General features: G+C 46.8%; 3 protein-coding genes across 7 annotated transcripts in view; 1 reads left to right on the top strand and 2 right to left on the bottom strand.

The window, feature by feature from the left end:
* The window catches only part of DLEC1 (DLEC1 cilia and flagella associated protein), a 37,225-nt gene extending 35,835 nt beyond the window's left edge, over positions 1–1,390 (top strand). For both annotated transcript variants that reach the window (XM_031607817.2, XM_031607816.2), the window contains exon 38: positions 942–1,390. In XM_031607817.2, the coding sequence (XP_031463677.2) occupies positions 942–1,059 (118 nt within the window). In that variant the 3' untranslated portion in view covers positions 1,060–1,390. The remainder of the gene's footprint in view (positions 1–941) is intronic.
* A 10-nt stretch (positions 1,391–1,400) lies between these two features.
* Positions 1,401–9,980, bottom strand: ACAA1 (acetyl-CoA acyltransferase 1). Its single transcript, XM_031607819.2, has 12 exons — positions 9,755–9,980; positions 9,524–9,617; positions 9,207–9,264; positions 8,679–8,758; positions 8,098–8,140; positions 6,823–6,921; positions 6,593–6,673; positions 5,428–5,618; positions 5,149–5,328; positions 4,328–4,383; positions 3,416–3,561; positions 1,401–3,184 (listed from the first exon to the last, which is right to left on the bottom strand). The coding sequence occupies exons 1-12, from the start codon at positions 9,941–9,943 to the stop codon at positions 3,109–3,111; spliced, it is 1,293 nt and encodes a 430-aa protein (XP_031463679.2). The 5' UTR covers positions 9,944–9,980; the 3' UTR covers positions 1,401–3,108.
* A 750-nt stretch (positions 9,981–10,730) lies between these two features.
* LOC116238245 (mitogen-activated protein kinase kinase kinase 3-like) overlaps positions 10,731–24,215 on the bottom strand; it is a 68,768-nt gene continuing 55,283 nt past the window's right edge. For all 4 annotated transcript variants that reach the window (XM_031607818.2, XM_090143210.1, XM_090143208.1 and 1 more), the window contains 9 exons: positions 23,197–23,270; positions 21,273–21,340; positions 19,397–19,489; positions 18,227–18,421; positions 17,354–17,502; positions 16,641–16,772; positions 13,919–14,048; positions 13,137–13,314; positions 10,731–12,629 (listed from right to left, as the gene is read on the bottom strand). In XM_031607818.2, coding sequence (XP_031463678.1) covers positions 12,401–12,629; positions 13,137–13,314; positions 13,919–14,048; positions 16,641–16,772; positions 17,354–17,502; positions 18,227–18,421; positions 19,397–19,489; positions 21,273–21,340; positions 23,197–23,270 — 1,248 coding nt within the window. In that variant the 3' untranslated portion in view covers positions 10,731–12,400. The remainder of the gene's footprint in view (positions 12,630–13,136; positions 13,315–13,918; positions 14,049–16,640; positions 16,773–17,353; positions 17,503–18,226; positions 18,422–19,396; positions 19,490–21,272; positions 21,341–23,196; positions 23,271–24,215) is intronic.

Here is a 24,215-nt window from a genome sequence, read left to right as displayed (position 1 = left end):
AGCTGCTGTTAAGCTGGCTTTGCTCTGAGCACGTCTTGGACCAGAGACCTCCTCAGATTCTCTACTACTTAAATTGTTTGGCAGTTCCTTTTGTCTGCCTGAAGCACTTAATTTTGCCTGCCAACAGATTGTTTCAGGCATGCTGCTGCACCTACCAGAAATCACAGACCTTTCTGTATAGCAGCCAGCCCACCTGCTTGGCCCTGGCCCATAATAATAGCACAGAAGAGCTCAGAACCAGAATGACATTAGTAAATAATTACATGTGAGGTGATTGTAACGAGTGGTCTTCATGCAGGGGAATTTTGTACTGGCAGGACAAACAGAGGCAGGCCTTTACTATGGCAATCTCTGAGAAGACAAGAACTCCTTCAGATGGATTATCTCAATGTGGTTGGTTAACACTAGCCTTAAGCAGACTCTGCTGTAAGATTTCCACTTGGCACAAGTGCTCGAAGTACTCCTGCTGGGAGCTTTTTGATTTTCATTTACAACCTGGACTTAGTTGACTGTCAACTCCAGTAAGACAAGGGATAAGCTTTTCAAACTTGTCTGTCACAGGAAGGTGTTATCACATCAAAGCAGTGCATGCATTTGCTCCCAAACAATGCTAACCCCTCAGGAAAGCTTCATGTAATTTCTTTAACTCAAATTGACTTTCACAGCTAGGAATACAATCAAGTTCCTCTTTCAGTGATGAAACCAATAACCCAATATCTTTGTGAGGTAGAGACTAGCATTGTTTAAAACACTCCCTATGTAGCCAGAGGACATGAACCTGAAGCCAGATCCCTATCCCACACTGTTAAAAGTGTTAGTGATGAGGAACAGTTCATTCCTTACAGCATCTCCCTTTTCTTCTGTAAGAAAACTAATCTCATTCTGAAACACAGAGAGGGCTCCAGCTGTAACAGTTAATGTCTTCCCCCTCTCCATTTTAGGAGTGACACTGAATATGAAACAATCCTGACAGTTACTGGGATCCTGGGAGAGAAGCCTTGCAAGCTACAGATCAGGGGACAAGGGACATATGATGGGAAGTACGAAGACATGTATTGATTTAAGCAAGACAATGAGGGACAAATGTCAAGGTAAAAAATCAGCTGCAAAAACAGTGTAAGCTGAGCCTGTACTTTCATTCATTTCAGCTGTTATACATGGACTGAAATTTTAGCAGAATAAAAAGTTATGAGGAGAAAAATACCCACTGATGGTACTTTGAAAAGTCATAATCCTATCCTGTACTTGTACTGCTGTAATAAGCTTATCATTACCAGCAGGGCCAGGTTCTGCAAATGGTGTTTTAAATTGCAAGCCAACCATGCTAACTGTTAGGCCAAAGCAGTGTTGTATAGCAAAATATGCTGCAAATTACACTTGAAACTACTGCTTTAAAAAGATGGTTTTGCCCTTTTTTGGGGGAGGGAACATTGTTTGACAAGAATTAGGGAACAGGACAGCATTCCTGGGCTGTTTTCTCAGCACCTTCCATGAATATGAGCAAAGCCACAGAGCCAACTTAACTTCTCACAGCCTCCTCTATGTTTCATCATGCTTGGGTACTGAGAAGAGCCCCTTCAGCTTTGGAAAGAAAAACCCTTCTGCCTTTTAATTCCTTCCTCCCCCATGGTTCCCATTTACTTAGACATCTCTTCAGATGTTTTTCATATTACTTTAGCTAAAGGTCACTGAAACTCCCACTTCTGAGGTTTTCTACTCCCATTGCGTGAGGGGAGGAAGGGGCTGCAATCCACACTGGAAGAGAACAGAAGATGGTATCTCCCTTCTGCCTGCTATAAAGCAGAACTTACTTTGTAAGTAGGAAGTAACCTTAGTGTGCACAGAAGACCCTGAAGCTACTACTGCCTCTCTACCCCCCTAAATAATTCCATCTTTGAGCTTTAAATATATACGAGGCTGTTGGGTGAGACTGGGTGCAGGAACAGAATGTAGGAATATCAAATGGCTCTAGCTCGTCCTGACCTTCAAATAGCAATCAAAATAAAAAAGATACAAACATATTGCAGGACACCAATCGTATTATTAAGTGCAAAAACAAGATCCAGGACAAAGAACCTCAGTCTGTTACAAATTTAAACTTTCTAATGTGTCAAAGATGATTACTGCATTTCTTTTTCAGTCCATTAGCTGAGAATTTCAGTGATCTTTTTGTTCCCAAGAAGAACAGATAATTTAAGATTTTACAAGATGAAATCAGCATTAGCACTGACATACTGAGATGTTGCCAAAGTTCATGTAGTGCTGAAATCTGCTTCATATAAAGAATAACTCATTAGGCCTAAACTTGTCTTCTAAGTTAGTCATAGAAGCTCACAGAAATATATTGTAAAAGCTGGAATGGCCACTTTCAAACTCCTAGTTTCTATTCAATTCTTCAGCACCTTTGTATTAAGGCACCCCAACAGCTTGTTTCTACCTTGCTCCTGTAAATGACTTTCCGGCCCTTTCCACTTTGCCCCACTGGACGTCTGAGAGCAGCGTGGTTTAAGAGAAATAAAAATATACAAAGCTGAAGTACATCTTGCAGCATATGGAGGCTTTAAGACATTAGCCAAGTTACAACAGATTGGGAAGGTGTAGTTGGTTATCAAGGAAATGTGAAGTCTTTGCCCTGCTTTCAAAACAAGCCTTGCCAGACCTCCTGCAAGATGGTGAATTCTTCAAGAAAACCCTAGGAAAGCCATTTCCTCTGCAATGACATTTTCATTTTGAGAAGCAGTTTTAGATGTGTCATACAAAGAAAGGGTACAATGAACTACACTCTGATAATATTCACAGAATAAAGGGATGAATTAGATTAGAAGTATTCATTAGTAATCATCACCGTAGGGCCTATATTTGAACTTCAGCTGAACTCATTCCTTCTCTCATGTTAGGTTGCTTTTCAGCTCTGAAGCAAGTGCTGGTTTTCATTCTCCCACTTGCACATCAGACTCGTATGATTCATTCTACTTCACACTTTGTGCCTGACATTTGTAGATCTAGTAACAAAAACCTGAATCCACTTGATTTCACAGTGCAAATCATTGCTAGTACTGGAGAAGGCAGAGAATGAGTTGCTGTGTTGGGCTGTCAGTATGCTGGAGTTCAGTTCCCTGGATACTCAAATACTGCTGCAGCTCCCATGCCAGTTCCAATGCACATTGATACAACACCATATGCTCTGAAATGAAAGAACACAGGGAATAAGGATAAAAATCAGGCTTGTACCACCTGGCAGGAAAAGAAATCCAGTAACTTTCAGTTATCCACTGCTCTCCAGTGTGTCACCATAAAATTCTAACTCCATGTTCAAACCTATCAAAGGGATGGGAGGAGAGCAAAACCTGAACCAATGTTATGCCTAAATTACCTTCAGATACACTGAAGGCCAACACTGTTGTTTGGTGCTCACCTTTTCCCTCTACGCTTCAATTCGTTGAGCAAAGTGACAACTTGACGAGCGCCAGTGCAGCCCAGTGGGTGCCCCAGTGCTATTGCTCCTCCCAGGGGGTTGACCTTCTCCATAGGAATGCCCAGCTTCTCAACGCAGTACACAGCCTGTAATGACAGGGGATTGTTTCATAGAGATGCTCTCACCTGTTAGTTCTCAGCTCTCCTGCAGCAGAGAGCTCAGAGGGCTGCAGAGCAGACTGGTGATCTCCTCCATACACAAAGAGCTGGGCTGACAGTCCTAGGCAGGTCTAGGTGCTTCCAAAGATCTGTGCTCAAAATGAACTTAGCTCGATTATGTTTTCTTTGACATAAAATCCACACTGTTGTGTCAGCTGCTTTGAAAGGATTTTAGTATTAAGCAGTTAGGTTTTAGTGGCCTGGCATCAGCTAGACCCTGGAAAGCAGGGAACTATGTTACAAAGCCAGAGCACATGAAGCAAGCTAAGCCTATCAACTCCATCTCAAATGAGCCCATGGACTTTCAACAGGCAAGGCACATTTTTGTGGAAGACACACAAGTGAAGTTTCTTCATTTCATTAAGGATGCTCAAATTGCAACACACTGACATCACCCTGTTACAAATCACAGCCCTTGTGAAACAGCAACTTCCCAAGTTGGTGTAAGGATACAACCGTAAGGTTCGCACTCTCCACGCTTTGTGGAGAGCTAATTATTTTTTTTAATCAATCCTAAGCTATATAGACAATGCCCTGCTTATTTTTACTTAAAAGAAAATGAAAGCAGCCTGTACGTGTTCTTAACATTTGGCCAGAGAAATGTAATATGTGGAACAAGCTCAAATTTTGAGACCAAAGTGAAAGATAACGTTTCAAAACAACATAATGACTCAAAGTGATGATGATCACTCACCTGGCTTGCAAAGGCTTCATTTATTTCATATATGTCAATGTCATTCAGAGTCAGACCTACAGTTCAGAAAAGTAAAGATTTAGAAGACATTTTTGCCTTATCACTTGCATCAAAGGGAATAACTCAAAGTCTTCGTTTATGAATTCTACTTCTACTCCACTAACAGCAAAAGAAGAGGACCCTGGTTCCCCGTGGGGTGTCTATGTTCACATGCATGTTTATGTATAACAGTATCTAAAGACTGCAAAACATCACAGTTCATGGTATCCTGAGTTTGAAAAGATTCCAATTAAATTTGATTTCTTTGCACAGAGGTTAAATATCAAAGGGTATTTTGAGACAGAAAGATGACAGTACAGCCAAGCCTGCAACCACAGTGATGACAGGGAGATACAACAATAATCACGAGCTATTTAACCTTGTGAGTATGGTAAGAACCCTGAGGAAAGCCTATTCCACGGGTCAGATGCCAAAACTGTAAAGAAAACCAGAAACAAACAAGCAAACCACACACACACTCTAGGTATGCTAAGTGAAAAAAGCACTAAGTGAAAACAGCACTGTGAACACTAAATCACATGCCACATGTTAACAGTTCGTTGTGAGTGTGCAGGGATTTAACCCTGAGCTTCTCAAAAGTGAGCAAATGACGGTAACTCCAAAATTAATAGTATTATAATGATCCTAGGATCTCATGTAAGGTTCTGAATGTAAGCTTTTTCTCTGGCTGATAGCTGCTAGCAAAATCACCTCAGATTTCAGTCACAGAATCTGGCTTAGCCCTGTGCTGAACATTGTGTGAGTGATGAACAGTTCCTTACCCGCCTTCTGCACAGCAACAGGGATGGCATAGGCTGGCCCTATGCCCATCACGTCAGGGGGGACTCCAACCACAGCAAAGGACCTGAGCACTCCCAGGATGGGCAACCCCAGCTGTGTGGCTTTGGAGCGCTTTGCCAGCAGGACGGCAGCCGCTCCATCGCTGACCTGGCTGGCGTTACCTGTTGGAAGAAATCTATCAGCACCTCCTCTGCCTGAGCACGCTGTATGGGAAGGCAGACAGGCCAGGGGAACGACAGCAATTTAACAACAGAGCTGACCTGCTGTAGTGCTGCCATTCTCCTTGAAGGCAGGCTTCAGCTTTGCTAAACCTTCCAGGGTCGTAGAGGGCCTGACCCCTTCATCTTGGTGCACAGTGATGGTCTTCTGGTTGCCCTCGTTATCTAGAACAGTGGTCTTCACTGGAACAATCTCAGCTTTAAACAGTCCCATCTGCTGAGCTTTTGCTGCTCTGTTAAAAGAAAAGCACAGAAGGTTAAAATAACTTCTAAGCTAGATCACCTTTCAGTGTGAATTCATAAAATGTAACTATTTAATATTTCCAAATAAGGGGGAGTAAGAGCTGAAGGACAGCTCAGTAAGCTCACAGACATCCTGAGCCAAAGGCCAGAAAACTGGTCCTTCCTCAGGTGAGAGGAGAGGATCATGTTCACATACCCTTTTGTGCTATCAGTTCAATGTCAATGAGAAAGCCTGGCATGCCAAGTTCCTTAGAAGCAGGGCCAGAATTTAAAGGTTAACTGGCCTGAGTAGTGGTTTCCTGTATTAGATAAATAATTGGACCGGAGCGATGCTCGAACAGGATTCTGAAAGTCAGATTAACTCTTTGTTGCCACCAGCTTTAATGTCTCACCTACCACTACAAGCCCCAGGGACTCCAGGAGTCTGCTTACTTTGGCAATGGCTTAACCTAAGAGAAAGGTTACAGGAGGCAGAATTGGGCTCACTTGAAGCCAAACACCTGCAGCACAGAGAAGCCACTCATATCAGCTCAGCAGTTCTCTACAAACAGCTGCTTTCAAATATTTCCTCTTAGGAAAGATTCCTTCTGTTGCAGCACTCATGTTCAGTTTAAAATGACACTGAGCCAAAGCCGCTATGAGAATACTATGAAACCCCATGACAGCTGTATCCTTTAAATTCTAATAAATACAGGTGCACTCAGTGCTCAAACTTGTATATCCAGTGCAGCTCTGGCTTCCTTAGCACACCACCCTGGACACGAGATGGTTTGACTTGATGATCTCAATGGTCTTTCCCAACCCTAATGATTCCATGGCATCAAATTTTGAAAGCCAAGATGAAGTCTGTACTTAACTACTTATGGGAGGAGCAATGTTTTGTTGTTGTTGGGTTTTTTTAATCTGTTTTTCTATCTTTGTTCCTTAACCAAAAGGTAAAAGAAGTAAAATAGAAGGCACTTACTTCTGTTGGGAAGCCAAGGCAAAAGCATCCTGCTTCTTTCGGGAAATTCCAAACTTCTCTGCCACATTTTCTGAGGTTATTCTGGGGAAAACAACATCAGCAAAAAGAATCCAATGACACAACCAATGATGCTGCAGTTGGCTTCTGCCAGAGCAACCCAAGCTACAGGCAGTGGCTTCAATCTCGAAGCTAGCTGCAGACTTCTCAACGTGGAACTGCTTGGCACCTACCCCATAGGAATAAGGCAATCACGAGCTTTGCTGTTTTCCATCATGCTGGAACTGATATCACCAGGATTATTTCCACTTCTGAGGGACATTGTTTCCACACTAAACACAGGAAAGAGTAGAAGTTACTACCGCTGCTTCCATTTCTAATGTTTGCCCATTTGTGACCCATCAAAACTCAGTTACTCAACATTCTTCCCTATCTCCCTATAGAAACACAACCAGTCTGTAAAAACTGTCCAAGGCAGAAGTTCTTCAAGCAATAATATACAATTAGCACAAAACTAAAACAGACTAAATTAATCTTTGTTTTGTTATATAATACAACATCAGTGTCAACAGTTGATTTCTCATGTTCTACAGCAAGGAAGGAATTGCTGACCATCCTGGCACTTGTCCTCAGATGTGATGAGAAACCCAAGGTTCTATAACTGCCTGAAAGGAGACTATGGTGAGGTGAGGGTTGGCCTCTTCTCCCACATAACAGCAACGGGATGAGAGGGAATGGCCTTAAGATATGCCAGGCAAGTTTGGTTGGGTATTAGGAAAAACTCACCCAAAAGAGTGGTCAGGCACTGGCACAAGGAGGTGCTTGAGTCACCACCCCCAGAGGTGTTCAAGAAACATGGAAATGTGGGACTTCAGACATGGTTTAGTGAGCAATATTGGTGGTTGGTAGGTGGATGGTTGGTATAGATGACCTTAGAGGTCTTCTCCAATCTTAGTGATTCAGTGATTCCATGATAGCCAGGAAAAGGCCAGGTACAGCTTAAAAACCCACTGGCAGCATAACAACACGAAGTATTATGCAACCCACAACAAAGAGACTTGAATGAGTTGTGCCATTCGCATTTTGCAACACAAAGAATTTCAGACACGGATCCCATGGTCTTTGACCTACAAGTGAGTGAGCAGATTGAAAACACCCAATATTACTGTCTAAATGTAAAGCCACTGCTTAGACTAGCAAGCTCTTGTACAGTCAACCCAGATCATGAAGCCTAAAATGGGAAGAGAGTTTGAATTCTACTCTGTGCCACATAAATACATTAACAAAGAGCAAGCCATGAAGAAAATGTCCCTGGAAAATGCAAGATATCCTTGAGCAGAAGTTGGACCAGGTGACTTTCAGAGATCCATTCTCTGAAGGACAGCATCTCTTTCCTGGGAAGAACATAGATCTACTTAGAAGGGATCTCTAACTCCTCATACATGAGCAGAAAAACATAGCACTACTTTCAGGAAGCTTATGCAAATGCCATGAAAAGTTATTCTTACCCACAGGCCATGCCAATGTCATACGACCCATTTCGGATGCCACCTGTAACAGAAGTGCACACTCTTATTATCATCAAGAGCAAAAGCACTTTGAGTTTGGCTGTGGATCTGGAAAAGCTGACATCCCCTACACCTGAATGGGGCATTCCCTCCATGTTCCTGGCTGCCATGTCAAGAGGTGATGTGGTTGAAGACCAACCACAGCCTGACTTGAATCTAGATGTAAATGTCCCTGATGGAGCTGCAGAAGTCTGTGTCCATTGCAGAGGAGCTAGACTAGATGGTCTTTAAAGGCCCCTTCACTGCTTCTATGATACTGTGGCGAGGCCAGGACTGACCCTTCTAGATGTGGAATGTATGGCAGATCTCATCTTCAGGAGACCAAGTCACATCTGGAACGGTAAACTCAGCTTTGCAGGGATATAAAGGCATTCCATCAGCAATCCACTGATAACTCCTAACAGCAGAAGATATTATGGCTGTTTTTACTGCTTGGAGAGATTGGAGGACAAATCAACGGGATACATAAGCACTTGGGGTGGGACTCTAGCCTGAGAGCCCATAATACTCCATGCACTTACCAGCTATATTGATAATGGCCTGTAACCCAGAGGAGCACTGCCGGTTCACACTCGAGCAAGGCACCGTCTCTGGGATACCACTAGAACACAAGATAAAGACTCAGCACTGCAAAGCACACAACAAAACAAACCCCTCAAGAGAACATTAAGCCACCTGATTAAACTTTAACCCTCACGCTCAAGACACATCCCATTATGCATTTGTTGACCTATTTGGTCCTGCACCAAGAGAAAGCAAAGTTCATCGATGATTTCCAAACTTGATTTGCAAGCAGCTCTGTGCCAATTCCCCCAGGTCTACCTTCAGAAACTGCTCTGTAAGCAGGTCCTGCTCCCCACGCCAGCTGCTGCTCCTGATAGGTTAGCAATGTATGCATGCAAGGGAATGCCTCTTTGCACAGTGCTCTCCAAACGCTCGATAAAAGTCTGATTTGTGGGCAAAAGGTGATTTGCCTCATCGCAGCCTCTGACCCAGTGCTGCTCCGTGGCCAAGACCCGAGAAGGAACCTCGACGAGGTGAGAGTTTACCTTAGGAATTGTGCAACTCTCGCAATCAAAGCTCCAGCTCCCGGCTGCAGCACGTTTCCTGGGTGCAAAGACATGGGCCCGGTCAGTGGTTGCACTGCCCTGCTACACGGAGGGATGCTGAAGGGATGTTAACATCACCACGTCGGTTGTCGGGTGCCACAGGACACCAGGACGGAGCCCAACCCCTCGACGGGACAGTCAGACGTCCTGATGTTGTAACGGTACACATCCCTTTGTGTTCATCCCTTTGTGCCCCCACGGTCCCCAGCGGGCAGAGGCATCCCAAAGGCCATCCCCACACAGCGCCCATCGCTCACCAACGCAGATATCTCCCAGCGCCTCAGGCCGCAGGCGGACGTCCTGCAGGACAGCCGTCATGGCAGCAGACAGCAGCTCATCGGGCGTGGTGTCCTACAAGCACACGGCATCAGCAGCGCGCGGCGAGCACCGATAACCGCCCCGCCGCCGCCTGCCCTCCTCAGCTCACGGGGTCGCAGCGTGAGGTGACCCCGAACGCCGCCCCTCGAGCTGCGCGATCCTCGCCGTACCTTGAAGCCTCCTCGCTTGGCCCGGCCGATGGCCGTCCTCCGTCCGTGCACCACCACCACATCCTCGGGGCTAGAGGCCGCGGCGCGGCTCCCACACGGGACGGCCCTCACGGCGCCCGTGCCCGACAGGTGCCCCAGCACCGCCCGCACCCGCCTCGCCGCCCCGCCGCCCGGCTGCGCCGCCGCCATCTTGTCCGCCCGCACCGCCCCGCGCTCCCGCCCTCGTCCTTCCCCAGCGCCGATGGGGGCGGGCGCCGAGCTGACACCGAGCGGGAGGAAAGCGTCCTGAGGGTGGGGGAGCCCTGCAAAGGGGTCTGTGCTGGGCTGAGGGCTCTTGTATGTCGTTCGGCACGGCTAAGTGCCGGGTCCTGCACGTCGCTCACAACAGCCCCATGCGTCGCTGCGGGCTTAGGGCAGAGTGAAGGAGCTGGGGGTGGCCATAAGGCCAGCGGCATCCTGGTTGTGTCAGCAGGAGCTGTGAGGGGTCTGGAGCACAAGTGTGATGGGAGCAGCTGAGGGAGCTGGGGTTGTTCAGTGTGGAGAATAGGAGGCTCAGGGGAGACCTCAGTGCTGCTTACAGCTGCCTGAGAGGAGACTGTGCTGAGGTGGGGGTCAGCCTCTGCTCCCAGGTAACAGCGATAGGATGAGAGGTGATGGCATTAAGTTGTGCCAGTGTAGGTTCAGGTTGGATATTAGGCACAATTTCTTCTCAGAAATAGTGGTAATGCAGTGGCACAGGCTGCCCAGGGAGGTGGTGGATTCACCGTCCCTAGAGGTAAACCATGAACATCTCCAGAACCATGGAGATGTGGCACAGAGGGATGTGGGCATGGTGGGGTAGGCTGGGGTTGGACTTGGTGATCTCAGTGATCTTTTCCAACCTTAATGACTGCACAGATCCCTGCCTCCCACCCCCTAAGGTCCCCAGGCTCCCACAAGGCACAGCCCCAACACAAAGCCACACAGAGCCGAGGGATCCGAGCCGCAGGGGTTCATTATTGGGGTACAGCCGCCAGCCCTGGATGCTCAGGGCGGTCACTCCAGGCTCTGCAGGCCCTGTCATGCCCTGGCACAGCTCTGCCTATGTACAGTGGTTGCCTACTGATAACTGGCCCAATAAGAAGGAATTATACAGATGTATAGGCTACACGGTAAAGATGATATACAATATCACACTGGAGCCTTTTCCCGACGAAAGGAAAACGTTTCTCTACGCTACACGGTGAGACCACGCGGAGAGCTCTCACACGCTATGGCCGAAATAAAATATATATATATAAAAGAAATTTACATGGCATAATATTACATTCTCTTTTCCTAGTTTGTACATCAGAACACTGCGAGGGTTTTAAAAAATTAAAAGGCAAAGGCACCTGAGGAGCGAGTCACACTCACGTGCATGTATACATATACATGTGTACATACACAGACACACACACACATACATACACACATGAGCCAGGGGACCAGGCCTTCCAAAGGGGGCAGATTTCATAGAGTCGTGGCATCGTGCAATCATAGAAGGGTTGGAAGGGATATTAAAGCCCACCCAGTCCCCAGCCATGTGCCTCCCCAGCACATCAGGCGGCCCAGGGCCCCATCCAACCAGGCCTTGAGCATCATCAGGGATGGGGCACCCACAGCTCTCTGGGGAGCTGTGCCAGGGCCTCACCGCCCTCATCATGCAGAATTCCCCCATAATATCTAATCTAAATCTCCCCTCTTTAGTTTAAAACCATTCCCCCTTGTCCTATCAAGACTTGAGACACTCACTGGTTTCCAGGGATCCTGTGCTTTCCTCCCGAAGGTCTTTCAGCAGACCAGTGTTGGTCAAAGAGACTGGAACCCAGCTGTGGTTTAAACTTTCTTTTGCAGGGCTGATGCCACTCAGAGTGGTGGGCACCCAGCAGCTCCTCTCTGCCTTATTTTAGGGATCCCTCCTGCAGCTCCACACACACACACACACACACACAAACACACACACACACTGTCAACATGCTGTCAACACGGCTGCTGCATAATTGTGCCCGACTCCATACTTTGTGCCGAGTCGAGCATCACTCCTTGATTGTAACCGCTTAAGGCACAGATCAGTATTGAACGCTGCACCGCTGGAGATGCTGCCGCCTCCAGACGGGTTCCCTCCCCCTTGTGACACCTGGATCCCCCAACTCTGCAGTCTGAGGATCACCTCCTCTAGCCTGGCAGAAGCCTGGTGTGTTTCTCTGTGGGGAATGGTGATCGTCACTGCACATCTGCTTCCTCCGTTGGTCCTGGGGTTGCTGGTAGGGGGACAGATGCAATCCAATGCACTTTTCCCAAGAGATAAGTGACACGGTGAGCAGGGATGCCCCGCAGCACTGCTGATGGCAGGAGGTTGCTCGCCCTGAGGCTGACAGATGGGATGTCCGGGAAGTCTCTTGTTCTGCTTTCCCGGTGGTGGCCACCATTCCCAGCCTCCGACCGTCCCGTGCGTGTCTTCAAAATCCAACAAGGCAGCAGCCACCAAGGTGGTGACCAGCAAGAAGGGACTTGTGGGGCCACCAGCAGGACGGCCCAGCACTGAGGTCTGAATGCAGAGTGCAAAAGGGCAGTGGGGTCTGGCAGCCACCCCCCCCAATCCCATCGGTACTTTCCAGCCAGGGCTCAGAGCCCGCAGTTGACGAAGGGGTGCCTCAGCAGGTCCTCAGCCGTCGGCCTTCGCTTTTCCTCCACAAAGATCTGCTTGAGGAAGTTGCGGCAGGAGCTGGAGACGCCATCAGGGAGCTGGGGGTTGGTCGGCTGGGTGGCGATCTTAAAAATAGCTGCCATGGCTTCGAACTCTGCCCACGGCGGCTTCTCCGTTAGCATCTCCACCACTGTGCAGGCCACACTCCTGCAACAACAACGACAGGCAGGAGTGAGACAGCAGACAGGAGCCTGAGGCAGCACTATGCACAGGGCTCACTGCTCCCACAGTGAGAGCAGGATCACACGTCTCGTCCTACAGCTGGTAGCTGACTTTGAGAGGCTGCACCAGATCCCACTGGGCCTCCAGGCTGCATTTAGCTAACTTAAAATCAGGGCAACCAAAACACAACAGCTCTTCTGACAAACTTTGTTATCAGCCTGTTTTTCAGACTGAAACAGCAGCTACAAGGTGGAGCCACATATGGCCCTAACATATCAGGCCTTCCAAAAGCAACTTGTGGTTTTGAGTGCTCTCCTTTGAAGACCTTCAGCTACGACTCATATCACACAGTTGATTCTAACATTCAACTCCCATTCTCATCCTTTGCGTTGCTCTGTCTTCCAAACACTTAGCTGTGCCTGTTGTTCCTGCTACAGCTTCCCAAAAGGACTGTTTAAATGGTAGTGGTGGGGTTTGTAGTGTACTCCTTACCACACATCAGCTTTCCTTCCATATCCTTCTCCACTGATAACCTCCGGGCTCATCCAGTACGGTGTTCCTGTGACAGATTTAATCCCAGTCCCAGACATGCAGATGGTCTGGATGCGTTTGCTGGCCCCAAAATCTCCAAGTTTCACATTTCCAGCAGAGTCTCTCAAAATATTGGCACCTAGGGATGCAAAGCAACAACAGGAGATGAAGCAGCAAGCTAGCTGAACAGCAACAGCAAGGACAGCAGGAAGGGCACAGGCAAAAAGCACAAGAGAGAGTGCAAAGGGCCACGTTGGGGCTGCTTTCAGTGGTACACAGAATTTCACTCTGCTAAGGCAGATGCTGTCCAGCAGGGCTGATTCCCACCTCTCAGTCAGCTCTCAGTCAGCAGGTTCTGCAATAGTGAGCAGTGAATGGGAGATGAAGAATAATCCTCCCCATGCCATGACAACAGAACAGAGCCTCAGATCCCTCTGATTGCCAGGATCTCTCAATTCTTGAGTATGCTGCACCAGAGTTTTAGAAGTGTAGAGATCTGATGGCTGCACAGACAGCTAACAGTAAGAGTATTTAATGTGAGATCCCAGGCAGAAAGACAGAACAAGAATTCGGTTTCAGCTGCTTATGCAAGATTCTCATGGTTCAAACTGTTGAAGGCAAGAGGCAAAGCTAGGGCAAAAATACCAGATCCCAGCACTGTATTTTGCACAAGAATGATGTTGGGCTGGAGGGATGCTAGGGTGAAGCAATCATCAAGAAGCCTCCTGGCATGATCTGCTCACCTTTAATGTCCCGGTGGACAATCATATTGCTGTGTAAGTAGAAGACTCCCTGCAGGATCTGCCTGGTATACTTCCGAGTGACGTTCTCAGTCAGAGCACCGTATGCTTTTAGCTGGTCCTTTATGGAGCCCTGTACAAGGAAACAACATGCAGCAGCCATGAAGACCAGCAGAGCCAGGTGCATCAAGTCACAGAGACTTCTTGAAATTGCCTCACCACTACATGTCTCAGCTTGAAAAAACCACTCCGCTGTAGAAACAGTAAGATAAAAATTCATAACGTGCTGAACACAGCTAAGATTTGTCCCCAGTGTCCCACATTCCAATGGAAAAAGTGATAGAGCCTCTGATGGCCAACAGTGCTATCCTCTGCCAACACAAAGCACAGATCTTTTTCTCCCTCTAGTGGCTAGACTCCACCAATAGCTCATGGAGAAGGACAATTCAGATTCCTCAGGGTCAAATCTTCTGTGAAGCCTTTCTCTGGCTCCTTACAGCAAAGATTACCTATTGCTATAAGGAGGGCAGCCTCATGGGAAAGATGATCAGACAGTGGGTAAATACCTGCCTCAAGTTTCTGATCTAGGCATGCAGACCATGCAGACTCCTACTAGTTTGATTTTACTGATGAAAAAGGGAAGGAAGCAGGGGTGCAGACATCCATCCTCTCCAGGAGATTGTCCCCTTGGTTTTAGCTGTAGTTTCTGTCGACCTAAAATGGATATTTCTCACTGTGTCACGATTGGGTTCTAGGACAGACAAATCAGGAGCAAATCTGGGGTTCGGTACCAGAGGTCGCACCTAAATCCACCTCCAGCATTCAGGATGAGCAGAAAGTGTGAAGGGAAACTCATCCTCATTTCTACCTGTCCTGCAGCACAATTGATCCAAGACTGCCAAAGTCTTCCTCTTGTGGGAACAGTAGGATGCTGTGCTCCAAGTCACTCAGACTGTCTTGGCTCTTCAACATTCACCCATCTCTGCTGTTGCTCTGCCCAGCTACTATTCTGGTTTTCTGTGGAGGCTGGCTGTGATCCTGTGGATGGGCCTCTAATTTCCCTTTGGTAGCATTGCTGAAGTGATGCTCTGAAATCACCCCTTCCTGCACTCTCCAGAGTGTACTCCCTCACCACATCACTATGGATTTTCTTATCCTAGTATCCCCCACCCTGACTGGGGGCCATCAAACATGACACTGAAGAATGGAAATGGAGTCTTCAAGGCTCATGGTCAAATAGACCTTTCTGTTTTCCACACATACATTTTAAAAAACAGGTGCACGGAGCAGAGCACAACACAAAATACAGTCAGCTAACAGCAGTGACTGTAAGAATGCCAGGTTAACAGTGCACTAAAGCTTCACCTCCTAAAGATTTTACCAATGTAGCTGTGTATCATCAGAAACCCAGCCAGAAACAGAGCTGCTGACCTGCAAGGTTTGGGAACTCAATCTATTTCCACTGCTGTTGGAAAGCAAAGCCCTGAGCTGCTTTTGTGAAATAAGTCGTCACTGTGGCACTAAAGTCAATCTGTATTTGGTCAGAGCTCTGGTTTATCACAAAAAAAACAAACATTCAACTTCCAGCCTTGCTGGACACTGCCCCAGCATCCAGTGTTGGTTTCCTGGCTGCTAATAAACACCAGCATGTTGCAGAATAAGCAGCAAGGGTACTGCTGAAGCTCTGGGGCTTTACTCTTCTGGGTCCAAGCCTCATTTTAAGGCCTGAAAGTGAGATGCCAGCCCCCAGGGAGAGACAGAGGATGGCTCTTGGAAGGTGCTCAAACACATGGAAGTCCATGCGATCGCTCACGTTCAAGATGTGCTAGGAGGGCTTCTAGCACACTTACAAACTACCAAAGTCCTTTGTGACCAGATGACTTCATAGTTCCTTCTGACCTTACAAACAAGGCCTGTATAAACAAGGGTTTATTCTCCCACAGTCTGGGGAATGAATCCAGCTGGACAGGCAGGACTTCGGAGAGCAGATCCTCCAGCAAAATAAACAGTAACACTGGTTTATACCAGCCAATGGCTTTGTCTGCATGGCTGATGTAACTTGCATGCTTGCAAACAGAGATGTTCAACTAATATCCATGCACTCTAGAGCCCATGCTCAGACACCCTCAAAGATTCCTGATCTTCCATTTCCCTACGGCTGTTTAATCCAATGTCAGCAAAAACACAAATGTAATCCACTCCTGCTCAGCTGGATAATGCCACCAACACAAGGTTCTGTTCTGAACAGAAGACTTACAAGCAAATAACACTGTTTATAACACACACGTGCTAAAAGCCATAAATAATTGGTGACAGCTGTGGGTGGACAGTGTACTAATAACTTGTCCTGCAGGGATTTGTAATAAATGCTTAAGGATGGGCTCAGGCCACAGTGTTTGGAACCAGATCTGGAGCACATCCCACATTCACCAAGTTCAGATTTCAGATTGTGAACACACCCAGCTCCAGGATTCAAACCTAAGACCTGCCTTCAGGGCTTTTAGATTTGACCCATCACAAGTTGAGGGGCTTGACCATGATGTCTGACTCGATCTACGCTTTGTCAAGTCCTAGGGATGCTGAAATGCACTGTTTTGGTTTGCTTTATCAGATATAGTAGCACATCTCAGCCGCCAATTTGAACTCCAGATCCAAATGTCACCCAACTCAAGGCAGTCCAGATCTATACTCCATAGCTTAGGACAAACTTTAGCACTGCACTCACCCCTGGCATGTATTCAACAAAGATTGACAGCTTCCTCTCCTCTGGATCCCGCAGACACCCGTAGTACTGCACTATCCTGTCATGACGGAGCGTCTTCAGCAGCTGAATCTCACACTCTAAGGCATTCACCTCCTGCAACAAAACAGACAGTCTCCATGGGGAAGGGGAAGGGTACACATACCTGTCTGCAACAGGAGCATTACCCAAACGCTGCTCAGAACTCAAGACTTTGCATGTCACATATGAAGCTTCCTAATCAGGCAGCAGCCATTTAAGGCTCAGAAATGAATCCTGCCCTGAGGAGCTGGCAGAGAGATGGATGGGAGACACAAGCACATGGCTCTGAGAGAGGTGTACTCATTTAACTGCTCTCAAGGAGTTTTTGTGGAAAGGTGTGAACAAAGCCAGCAACAAAGCTAACACAGCACCCCAAGTGGGAAGAAAGTGAATGGAGCAAAAAGGCTACAACAAATCAGGCAGATCTCTGAGAGATGGTATCTGGGATAGCAAGCCAACGTGACCAAGAAATAGGGAGGCAGACAAAGTGACTGGCACCACATGCTATCAGGGATCACTTCAAAGACAGCAAACCCAACACAGTGTGCACACATTGCCTTCTGTCAGTGTCACAGACCCCTCTGCCATCTCTACCCCCATCCTCCAGCCACAATCCTGCAACATGCTACAAAACACAGTGCTGCCCTCATACTCACCTTACTTGTCTCCTGACTGTCAGGATCAAATGGCACTTGCTTCACCGACAGCTCACGACCAGTGTCAGCATCATAGCAGAGATAAACTTCCCCAAAAGCTCCTCTTCCAAGCAGCTTCCCCAGCCTCCAGTTCACAGGTGCCTGCAGGGCTAGAGCAGAGAGGAGAGGACTGAGAAAAGAGCACAGCAGGGAGACTTCAGCATCAGGGTCCATTTATCAGGTCTGCAATGTTCTCAACAGGACAGCTGTACCATCAGCTTGTCCTGGAGGACAGCAAGCCATCCATTCCCAGGGGCACTGAGACCAATCAGTTTTAATCACATTGATCCTGCAATACCAGCAGTGCCTGAAACATCTTTGGGTGCTGTGAGCAAAGTAAGACAAGGAAGGGACGGTTTCCAAACCTATTTGTTCCCATATCCCAAATCTCCTGGAAGATTCTGCTGTGTGAGCACAGTATGAGTAAAATGCAGAAGCAATTTTCTGCAACTCAGCCAGTTATGAAAGCCAGCTGACCCTGTAGGCACTCTTCAAGGCAAAGGAAAGGTACAGTGATAAACACTTCATCTTCCCTACTGAAATGCAAGGCAGTGCAATGTGCCTCTTGCTGAGGATGGCGTAAGAGTGCATTCATAGAATCACAGAATCATAGAATGGCCCGGGTTGAAAAGGACCACAATGATCATCAAGTTTCAACCCCCTGCTATGTGCAGGATCTCCAACCAGCAGACCAGGCTGCCCAGAGCCACATCCACCCTGGTTAACCTCACACAAGGTTAGCTCAGCTGATGCCCAGTAACTCAGGAGGTCTCAGTTTGTGTTGAGACTGAAATGTATTGAGACCTCAGACACTAGAAGCTTTGATTCACTTACAGTTCCGAGCTTTGGTAGGGGAGGTGCTGAAGACCTGCAGACCCTTTTCACAATTGTTCCACCATTTAGGCCTGTACTCATCGTACTGCAAGGTGCTGAGCTTGCTGTCCCCATTAAAGCTCTTGGTCCGGCTGGAAGGGACAAGCTGGAAAAGGTTTTCCTGTGGGAAGTAACTCCTGGGGAAAGTCCTCCGGCCTGCAGGAGAAAAGGAGGAGAGTTATGGCAAAAATATTCACACTGGCATGGATCTGCCTATTGCCACCTCCTCACATTGCTGCTCAGATGATGCACCTCTTCAAACTAAACAAGACCAGTTTAATGAAACTGAAGCAAAGCCCCGTGAACACTTCTAATTCAATTTAAGAGCTGTCAGCAGCAGCCAGGATTGCAAACAACACAGAATGTTTCCAGAGAGCTTTACAACAGTTTAATTACGTAAGGTTTTATTAGTTCTTTATCACAATTAAACTCTGATCAGGCAGAGATTTATGCTTCAAATTATCCCAGGCATCCCCTAAGACCACAAGACAAATGGCCACGCAGGTAGTGCCAAATCTCATGATAACTGCTTGCACAAGGATAGCTTTAATGGTTTTTAATGGATTTTGGTGGGTTTTGGTGTTTTTTTTTTTTCCATGGGAATTTGATCTGTATTCAGTTTTGTTTCCCACCACTTGCAGTCTCACACAATGAAAGGAGGGGCAGCAGTGAGGTGATGGAATGGATCCCAAAGCTCAGAGCTCATCAGCTTCAAACAGCCACGAGCAGACACTGCTACCCTGCATTTGCCAGGAGAAACCCTATCTAAGGTAACAAAGCAGCATCCTCAAAAGCAATCAATTTAGGGGAACAGAAAGGTTGGTATCACCAGCCAAGAGAAAAGCTGTTCACCCATGTGGCTAAGTTACAACACCAGGCATAAGCACAGGAGATGCTGAGCACTGACTTCAGTATATACTGTAGACACTCAGTGCTTCCTAAGAACCACAAGCTCTTCACCTTTTAGAATACACAAACAAATCCTAAATTACTCTGTTCTCCTTTTACTAGAAGCCTCTCCCTCCTAAATCTCTCCGGCCCCAGGCACTGTTACAAGCATCCTGCACTTCCCATCCCTGCTGAGATCCTGGACTGAGCACCTCCCTCTCCAGCCCTCCATCATTTTCTTACCATCGCTGTAGTCCTTGCGACTTTGGGAGAGGTGGTACTGCCTCGGGAAGGTCCCCCCCTTCCCAAACCTCTCACAGATTGGGACATCAAAATCTGGCAGGAAGAAAGAACAGATGTTTCTTAGATCAGCTCACACCAAATGCCCAGAGTGTTTCTTACAGAAAAGTGTTTGGATCTTCATGGTGAATTGTGGGGATACACAAGGTAACAAAACATTCATTTGCAGAGCCAGGAGTTCCCCATGAGAACCCCACTGAGATCTGACCACAGTCACATGGTGTGAGTGGAAAATAAGGGCCAGACACCCCACTCCTGGTCCCCATAAAGGAACTGAGGTTAACCACTGACTGTATGGACTCTGGCCCACACTGTTCAAATACGAGGCAGGGGATTAACACAGAACATGCCTGGTTTCCAAGACAGAGTGTTAAACGTCTTATTTGCACATGGAAAACATAAAAATGAGCATGGAAACAGAACTTCCAGATAGGGTCAGATCCAACACCAAAACCACTGCTCTGTTATCAGCTGCTTATAGAGAAATGCAGGTATCCAGCATTCGGGCAGGTATCCCTGCCTGGTATTTCTTCTCAGATGTGACTCAAAGATGGAGATCAATTTATACCCTCCAAGCTTTCATCCTTACTGGGGCTTTAGTACATATAGAAAGTAAAATAGCATTGCAGTATAGATTAGACATGAGACTATAAGAGATGGATGGACGCACAAGATAAAAATGTATTTTTTAATTTTAATTAAATAAAAGCATCATGGGAAGCCACTGCTGGTAGCACTGAATAACTTGAGATGAAAATATCTGTCATTTCCCCCCATCTTTCACCTCCTGTTTTTCCTCCATCCGACTGGAATGACACAGCCTGTGCTGATGGTTTGTTTGTCTTAGCCTGGGGCCAGCAGCCGCTCCTGGGAGAGCAGGCCTGGCCTCGGCCTCCTGCAGCATTATTTCCCCATGACAGCAGAACATAATGGCTGAAATATGGTCAGCAAGAAGAGCAGCAAGGACGGGTCAAGAGGTTCTCAGTGAGCCACGTGTGAGCAACAACGCCGAGTGACATCTCAAAGCACAGTGCCTCCCACACCACTGGGGTGTATTAAACTTCAGCGATGCAGACAGACTGCTTCATCTCTACAGCTCAGCCTCAAAATGCTGCCCTTGGCCAGCAGTGTGTTAACATGCTGAGACTGACTGCCATTTGTTCGTTCTAAAGAGTGAAAGCCGTGCCAATGTTACAGTTTCCATGACTTAACCAGGTGGATGTTTGCTGGGGATTAAGCAGTAATCTACGATCCTTGCAAGTTACCCAATGCAGTGTTACAGATTCTACCTCTTATGAATCCAAGTGGAAGAGGTATGACTCCCAAGAGAGTTTGGGCCTTGGTTTGTTGTTTATTAAGTATGTATCCTAACTTCAGAAACAAAAGATGATGCCAAGAGGCTATTTCCAGCTTCTCAGCTGTTTCCAAAACCAAGAGCAACACCCACTAAGCACCTTCCTCCAACACAGAGCTCATCTTTGGTCTTGCAACAGCTTTATTTCCTTACATCTACTAATTTTAGGGTCTTGACTACACAGTTTAAACAGTTGTTGTTGTAAACTGAACGAGTCTTAAAGGTCCTTCAGTGCTACCACTATTGCAGAGCCAACAAGAGTTAATGATGGCAAGGAGAACCCTGTCTGTGTCTGATGCTCTGGGTCTTCTGCTTTGACAAAATGTTCATGTTTAATCATTGCTGGGTCATTTCTGAAGCAGCAGAGATGATTTGCTTGATTGTTTTTAGTTACTTTTTGTGCAGTAGCACCTCTCTTTATTAACTACCTGCTTTCAACAAACCCAAACCTCTAACCATGCTTACCCATGCAATCAAGACCGTCTTTGGGATGACTCTTCCTTCCAGGAACAGGGGTTTGTGTAAAGGGAGGGCTGCATGGGGAAAAAATATATATATTTTGTTATATCAGAAAGGCTGTGAAATTAATTAAGAAGTGATTACATTCAGAAAGCCCAGGCTACACAGCAAGGTGCACTGATGACTGGTCAGCCCTGCCCACCAAACAGTTCTCATCCTCAGTCTTCACAAGACTGAAGACTTTTTCTAACACCTACACACCAGATGGCACAGAAGAAAAGCTGCACGTTTCTCTTGCCTCAATGTGAAGTACTCATTTGTGTCAACATTGCTTATTTGCTGCAGATGAGCGCTTTTCCATAGTGTTTGATTCATGCATGTCTCCTCTTTTCTGTACCATCATCCCCCAAATTCCTCATGCAAGCAAGTCTACACCACCACTGTGCACACACGTTCTCTGAGCACACCAGGAGGGAGGGAGCAGGCTTACTGATCCCAGGCAAGTTCTTCAAATGATGTTAAGCAAATGATATTGGGAAAACACTGCATGAGGATGGAACGGAGAGGATGCTGGGCAACCTGATCTACTGCTTGATTTAGTGGTTGGCAACCCTGCCCATGGTTGGAATGATTGTCTTTGAGGTCCCTTCCAACCCAAGGCATTCTATGACTCTATGATATGAGCTCAGTCATCTTCACTTCATTCCAGATTCTGTGAGGACCAGGGAACTGACCTGGACAGGCTGCTTTCCCACTCTGCCTTCTTTCCTCTTAATAAATGGACACAGTAGTAGAAACTTGCTTTGCAAAGTGCACTGAAGTCTATCTGTGCCAAATGTGATCACAGCAGCTTTGCTTCATGGAGTAGGCATTAACTGTGTTCTGTCTTAGTGTCAGACTGGTCTCTGTGCCTGGTGACTAGCTCTGCCCTCTGGAGGCTAATGCCATCTCACACAATTAGCAGCACAATTTCCAGCTCTCTAGACCCAATGACTGAACACAGCTATGCACACGTGACCCTCTTGCCAACATGCCTAATGCTCTTCTCTCAGTTTACAAAAAAAAAAAAAGCATTAAAACCAAGCTGTGCTTCTGTTGTTCTGCAGCAAAGTCTATGAAAAAAGCAAAGCTGGGGCATAGAGGCTGGGAACACAAAGAAATCAGATTCGATGCATCTGTAACAATGAGCAAATACACCAGAGGAAAATATTAAAAGCCACAAAAAGGAAATGGACCTTAATGCTGAGACAGATCCAAAGTGCACAGAGTCACAAACCCAAAGCACGCCACACAATCAAATCAACACAACCCAGACCTGCTGGAACACAGCCTTGGTGCTGCATGGCAAAAGCAATGGAAAAAAAAAAATAATAAAAGAAAACAAAACAAAAAAAAAAAAAAAGGAGGAAAATAAAATAATAAAAAAAGAAAACCTTTGATGTGGATTAAAAAAAATATATGTAATGCTTCCCAAAAGGACACTGTGTCTTATATACAGCCTGCTATGCACAGCAGTGAATGTACAGTTGCTGTGCACGTGTGAGCTTGGACCAGCCACAGTAAGTATTGAACTGCCGCCTGCCTCAGTACAATGTGTCCCAGTTGCTTCCTGCAGAGGAGCTAAACTTAGCTACTGCTCGTCTGGTGTCCTCAGCGCCTTGACTGATACATCTGTGGCTGCTGGCAGCACCCAGGGGCTGCCAAACGTATGAGCAGTCAATGGAGAGCAGACAGCATGCCCAGAGAGGGGCAGAGAGAGGATAATGCAGTATTGACCCAGTGACTGCAGAAAGACAGAGGGGTGAAAGAGGGATCTGGCTGAGGCAAAAAGAGGCAGGCTGTCTGCCATCCCCAGCTACTCTGTCCAGCTAAGATTACTGCAGTTTAAATCATAATGAAGCACCTGTGAGCATGGTGATATGCAACTCACCTGTCCACAGACCTGTCCAGCGACTGGCAGCTCCCAGACATCGACCCATCGGGGCTGATGAAAGCTTCAAGCATCTGATAAGGAAGGAAAGGGAAAACCAATAAAGTAACAGATGAGAATACAACTCTTCAAGTTCCACTACTAATAAACATCTGCAGATCCAACTTTTCTCCACTGAAACCAACTGATTTTCACCATCTGATCAAGAGAAGACATGCAGATTAACAAGCTTTCTTTGCATAAGAAGTTCATCTATGATGTTTCACTTGGATTATTATTACCATCAATTGCTTTTGATAGAATGATAGAATCACTTGAGTTGGAAAGGCCATCTGGTCCAAGTCCCCTGCAATGAATAGGGACAGCTCCATCAGGTGCTCAGAGCCCCATCCAGCCTGACCTTGAGTGTCTCCAGGGATGAGGCACCACCACCTCTCTGGGCAACCTGTGCCAGTGTCTCACCGCCCTTATAATAAAAACCTTTTCCTTATATCAGGCTAAATCTCCCCTCTTCTAATTTGAAACCATTTCTCCTTGTTCTATTTGCTAGCAGGGAAGCTGAGGTAGAGCTAATAAGCACCCTGATGTTCTAAGCATGTTAAGAAATCAATGAGAGCCAAAGTGCTCGAAGTATTCATAAGGAAAAAAATGAAATCAGGACACAGTGTGCCCAAGGCCAAGTGGATGTTGTGCACACAGCCAAGACTGTGGCCATGGACTCCTGCCTCCCCCTCCGGTGATAAGTGAAGCATCATCAGGGCTGTTGGCTGGAGAACCGGCTTGGCTCTCACTAGCTCAGTGAGTCAAAAGCTACATTTGTGTTGCTTCCTGGATGAGACATTGTACTGGACAGGGTTATTTATAGCTGGCTAATAACAATAGAGGTTTTGTGTTGAGAGGTAAACCTAGGGGCTATGAGCACTTCCACGCAGAGCCAGCCCAGGGTCCAGCTTGTTGCCGGGAAAGCAGAGCAGAGGATGGCTGAGCACCACGTGGAGTTACCCCTGCCTGGCTCTTGA

The sequence above is a fragment of the Phasianus colchicus genome, chromosome 6, assembly GCF_987193195.1.
Source record: "Phasianus colchicus chromosome 6, bPhaCol1.hap1.1, whole genome shotgun sequence".
Classification (NCBI taxonomy): Eukaryota; Metazoa; Chordata; class Aves; order Galliformes; family Phasianidae; genus Phasianus; species Phasianus colchicus.
This window is presented reverse-complemented; position numbering and strand designations above follow the sequence as displayed.